Here is a 5,751-nt window from a genome sequence, read left to right on the forward strand (position 1 = left end):
AAAAAAAAAAAAATTTTTTTTTTTTTTTTTTTTTTTTTTAAAGCATGCTATGTCGGTATAGTCAGGACACTTGAACATCACGACTTGAGGAGGTTGATCATTAGAGTGCTCAACAAAACATGCCTATTTCTTTATAATACACTGTTGGTAGGCCGGGCGCGGTGGCTCACGCTTGTAATCCCAGCACTTTGGGAGGCCGAGGCGGGCGGATCACGAGGTCAGGAGATCGAGACCACGGTGAAACCCCGTCTCTACTAAAAATACAAAAAATTAGCCGGGCGTGGTGGCGGGCGCCTGTAGTCCCAGCTACTCGGAGAGGCTGAGGCAGGAGAATGGCGTGAACCCAGGAGGCGGAGCTTGCAGTGAGCCGAGATCGCGCCACTGCACTCCAGCCTGGGTGACAGAGCGAGACTCCGTCTCAAAAAAAAAAAAAAAAAACAAAAAACACACTGTTGGTTATCTTCACATTAGCATTCTTCCCTCCCTCGGTTGAATAGTAGCCTCTGATATTAGTAAAAATTCATAGTATTAAGTGCTTTTCCCTTTTAATTACTCTCTACTTCTCAGGAGCTTGGCTGGGCCAGAACATTTCTAAGACTGGAGAGAGTTAGAGGACTTTACCTCATACCTGAGCAAAAGCTGAGTGCAGACCCTGAGGAAAGGCAGACTTACTGATTTTAGGCTTCTTGCTTAGGACCAGGATTGGGAGCCAGACAATTGGGAGGTTCCAGTGAATGCAGGCAACAGAGGATGAAGCAGGGCCAAAAGGTGGATACCTGGCAATAGTATCTTCCTTGATTAGGGTTAGAACATTCAGAAGTCTCCTGTATTAGATGCCAACTTTTTTGGTGGGGAGGGGGGAGTGGGTGGCAAAAGAGACTCATAAAATGTACCATTTTATGTATTTAAAGTGTACAATTTAGTGGCATTAAGTACACTGACAATTTTGTACAACATAGTGGTTGTCGTTTCACCACGATCTAGTTCCAGAACTTTTGTATCAGAACTTTTGTATCACCGCAAAAGGAAACCCTATGCCCATGAAGCGTCAGTCCACATGTTTTCCTCCCCCAGCCCCTTGCAACCAATAATCTGCTTTCTCTCTTTATGGATTTGCCTGCCTATTCTGGATATTTCCAGCTATTCTTATATGCATCTTTTTTATTCTTCATCAACTAGCTGGTAATGAATCTTGCCCTCAGCCTCAGACATCTGAACACCTGGCTGCTATAGAGATCATGAAACTGAAGCATATTTTGATTCTACAAAATAAAATTGATTTGGTAAAAGAAAGTCAGGCTAAAGAACAATACGAGCAGATCCTTGCATTTGTCCAAGGTAAGAAGCCATAATATGTAATAAATCTATGAATCACTTTGAGAGGCATTTACTCTCGATAGCAGACGTTAAATTAACTTTTAATATATTATCTAAAACAAGGTAAACTTATGAGTCTTAAGCCTTATTGCCCTACCTACTGCTTGTTAGCAACCTGATATAACTAATGAAAACTGTGATTCTGAATTTAATATACTAAAGTATATTTTTGCTGGCAGCAAGTTAGAACAGGGGTTGTTTTCTGGAAACTTAATCAGATTAAAAAAAATCTCAGTGATAGTAAAATGAATAAAATAATTTTTAAAAACCTTGTCTTACTGTATTTGTTACTGAACAGCTTTCAGATTTGGAAGTGACAGTGATTATTTAACCTCTAGAGTGTCGGCCGGGCACGGTGGCTCAAGCCTGTAATCCCAGCACTTTGGGAGGCTGAGGCAGGTGGATAATCTGAGGTCGGGAGTTTGAAACCAGCCTGACCAATATGGAGAAACCCCGTCTCTACTAAAAATGCAAAATTAGCAGGGTGTGGTGGCACATGCCTGTAATCCCAGCTGCTTGGGAGGCTGAGGCAGGAGAATGGCTTGAACTTGGGGGGCGGAGGTTGCGGTGAGCCGAGATCATGCCATTGCCCTCCAGCCTGGGCAACAAGAGCGAAACTCCGTCTCAAATAAATAAATAATAAATCTCTAGAGTGTCCCTTCTCTAATAGCATAATGTTTTTCATTTCAGAGGAGACGTGGTATATCTTGTTGTTGACATTTTCTCTCTCAGTCTTGTTTTTCTTGTTAGAAAGGTTAATTTCTTATGAACTCAGTTCTGTCATCACGAAAAGTAATAAGTGATTTTGATTAAAGTCTAGTTGTGTTTGGTCTATTTCTTTGACTAGCTTGTTTGACATTTAATTAATACATAGCAAATATATATGGTTGGGCGTGGTAGCTCACACTTGTAATACCAAGACTTTAGGAGGTGAGGCGGGTGGATCGCTTGAGTCCAGGGGTTCAAGACCAACCTGGGCCACATGGTAAAACTCTGTCGATACAAAAAATTAGCTGGGCTTGGTGGCACACACGTGTGGTCCCAGCTACTATGTAGGAGGCTGAAGTGGGAGGATCGCTTGAGCCTGGGAAATGGAGGTTGCAACAAGCCGTGATTATGCCACTGCAGTCTAGCCTGGGCAACAGAGCTAGACCCTATCTCAAAAAAAAAAAATTAAAATTATATGTGCCAGCAGTCTTTGATTAGCAGAGTCTGTAATTTTATCTTGACATTTATTGGGAGATTAATTACATGTTGTTAGAAATCTTTTCAGCTAGTAGCGTGCTCTTTCACAGGTGTGTTAGTATTTTCTTTATTTAAACAAGTTTATCATTGTACTAATATTAAGTATGTCTACTAATATAATGTAACAAATTTTCCCTTACAGGGATTAGTATTCATTTTCAGGAGTAAAAGCAAACAATATTGCCATCTTGCTAAACAGAATTATCCACTTTCCACTTGTTGCTGACATTTATATGGGGTTTAGACATCTATTTTATTATAGTAATCTTAATTGTTTTATGTAACAGATACATAGAATAAATTTTATAAAACTGAATTTTGATCTTTCTGAATTTTGTTATATAGGTACAGTAGCAGAGGGAGCTCCCATTATTCCAATTTCAGCTCAGCTGAAATACAATATTGAAGTTGTTTGTGAGTACATAGTAAAGAAAATTCCAGTACCCCCAAGAGACTTTACCTCAGAGCCCCGGCTTATTGGTAAGTGATAGGATTTGCCTTTAACTCTTAATCTGATCTTTTCCACATTGGTGATTCCTCTTCAAGGATGTTTATTAATGTTTCCTCTTTCTGCAGAGGTGATAATTCATACAATTTTTTTGAAATCAATTCTGAGATTGTATTGGCAGTGCTAGATTGTATTACTGAATGAGGGACAGAGTCCTGAACACAATAAGAACTGTTAACCTAGGCTGGGCGCAGTGGCTCACGCCTATAATCCCAATACTTTGGGAGGCCGAGGTGGGTGGATCACCTGAGGTCAGGAGTTTGAGACCAGCCTGACCAATATGGTGAAACCCTGTCTTTACTAAACGTATAAAAAATTAACTGGGCACGGTGGCGGGCCCCAGTAATCCCAGCTACACGGGAGGCTGAGGCAGGAGAATGGCGTGAACCCGGGAAGCGGAGGTTGCAATGAGCTGAGATCGCGCCATTGTACTCCAGCCTGGGCAACAAGAGTGAAACTGCGTCTCAAAAAAAAAACAAAAACAACTGTTAACCTTTCTGTGCTCAATATATGGTACATGATCAAGATGGAGTAATACAGTATTCTCTATGGAATCATAATGTTTTAGGGTGTTAGAACTTCCTGACTAAAACATTTGCAGATGATTTTGTTGTTCAATTAACGAAGAACTGATACTGGTATAATTTGATCACCTAGGCTTGTGGTTCCTACACAGGGATGTAGAAGCCTTCTTGAAACAGACATTTGAGCTCCTCTGGGCCTTCATCCAGGCTTCTGGTGTTTAGTAGGAAATATTCTCCAAAGTGCAGGTCATATAGTCCTAGTGTTTTGTAGTTATAAAGCTGAATTGTTCACAGGAGTTATAGAGGTATATAAAGAAAATGTCCAGCCGGGCGCGGTGGCTCACGCCTGTAATCCCAGCACTTTGGGAGGCTGAGGCGGGCGGATCACGAGGTCAGGAGATCGAGACCATCCTGGCTAACACAGTGAAACCCCGTCTCTACTAAAAATACAAAAAATTAGCCGGGCGAGATGGCGGGCGCCTGTAGTCCCAGCTACTCGGGAGGCTGAGGCAGGAGAATGGCGTGAACCCCGGGGGGCGGAGCCTGCAGTGAGCCGAGATCGCGCCACTGCACTCCAGCCTGGGTGACAGCGAGACTCTTCCTAAAAAAAAAAAAAAAAAAAAAAAAGAAAATGTCCATAATCTCTCTGTCTTCAAGTTCTAGTTCCTTAGCTCTAAAGTCAGCAAAGTTAACATTTGGTGTCCATTATTCCCACACTTTTCTCTTTGTTCGTATCATCATGTATAAACATATACACAGGCTGGGCATGGTGGCTTTCACCTGTAATCCCAGCACTTTGGGAGACTGACGCTGAGGTGGGAGGATTGCTTGAGGCCAGGAGTTCAGGACCATCTTGGGCATCAAAGGAAGACCCCATTTCTTTTTTTTTTTTTTTTTTGAGACGGAGTCTCGCTCTGTCGCCCAGGCTGGAGTGCAGTGGTGCAATCTCGGCTCGCTGCAAGCTCTGCCTCCCGGGTTCACGCCATTCTCCTGCCTCAGCCTCTCCGAGTAGCTGGGACTACAGGCACCCGCCACCACGCCCGGCTAATTTTTTGTGTTTTTTTAGTAGAGACGGGGTTTCATCGTGGTCTCGATCTCCTGACCTCATGATCCGCCCGCCTCAGCTTCCCAAAGTGCTGGGATTACAAGCGTGAGCCACCGCGCCCGGCCTGGAAGACCCCATTTCTACAAAAAATAAAATATTACAGCTGAGTGCAGTGGTGTATACCTGTAGTCCGAGCTACTTGGCAGGCTGAGGCAGGAAGATTGAGCCCAGGAATTTGAGGCTGCAGTGAGCTATGATTGTGCCACTGCACTCCAGCCTCTATGATAGAGGGGGAAAAAAATCCATATACAGACATTGATTATTTTATTTTTCTTTATGGAAGTGGGATTATATTATGCGTGTAATTTTTATAACTTTTCTTAACAGTATATTAGGGTCATCCTTCCAGATCATTACATATAGCTCTAACATTATTAATAGCTGCAGGATGCTCTGTAATACTGGTATACCATATATGCCACTTGTTAATAAACTGAAGTTACTTTCATTTTTTCCATCATAAGACTGCATAAGCATTGGAATAATAATAGATTTTGTTAAAAAGGCACCCCTTTGGTATAAATCTCAAATGGCCACTATTTTAGAAACATTAACATGGAAAATAATATTTCTTCTCAAGTTAAAATTAACAGAACTGACTTTAATTTGTTTTATTTTAGTTATTAGATCTTTTGATGTCAACAAACCTGGCTGTGAAGTTGATGACCTTAAGGGAGGTGTAGCTGGTGGTAGTATCCTAAAAGGAGTATTAAAGGTAAAATGGGTTTTGGTTGTTGTGATTTTGGGGTTTTTTTTGTTGTTGTTGTTTTGTTTGTTTGTTTGTTTTATCCTTGTCTTAATCAGGAAAAAAAGTATGGACAATCCAAATTGAAAAGTAAAATTTTTTCCATGGTTTCTGGTATTTGATACAGAGTTCTCTTTTTTAATACTCTTTTTTTCTCTCTTCAAACTTCACTTCTCCCACCCTTCTAGACCTCTGAATCCACAATCTACCTTCATGAGATCCACCTTTTTTTTTTTTTTTTTTTTTT

The 5,751-nt window shown here is 41.3% G+C and overlaps 1 protein-coding gene across 1 annotated transcript in view; it reads left to right on the top strand.

Moving 5' to 3' along the window:
- Positions 1-1,176: 1,176 nt before the first annotated feature.
- Positions 1,177-5,751, top strand: part of EIF2S3 (eukaryotic translation initiation factor 2 subunit gamma) — a 15,995-nt gene continuing 11,420 nt past the window's right edge. The window contains exons 1-3 of the mRNA XM_058441651.1: positions 1,177-1,338; positions 2,968-3,102; positions 5,380-5,474. Of these exons, the coding sequence (XP_058297634.1) occupies positions 1,239-1,338; positions 2,968-3,102; positions 5,380-5,474 (330 nt within the window). The 5' untranslated portion in view covers positions 1,177-1,238. The remainder of the gene's footprint in view (positions 1,339-2,967; positions 3,103-5,379; positions 5,475-5,751) is intronic.

The sequence above is a fragment of the Hylobates moloch genome, unplaced genomic scaffold, assembly GCF_009828535.3.
Source record: "Hylobates moloch isolate HMO894 unplaced genomic scaffold, HMol_V3 SCAFFOLD_7, whole genome shotgun sequence".
NCBI classification, from domain to species: domain Eukaryota; kingdom Metazoa; phylum Chordata; class Mammalia; order Primates; family Hylobatidae; genus Hylobates; species Hylobates moloch.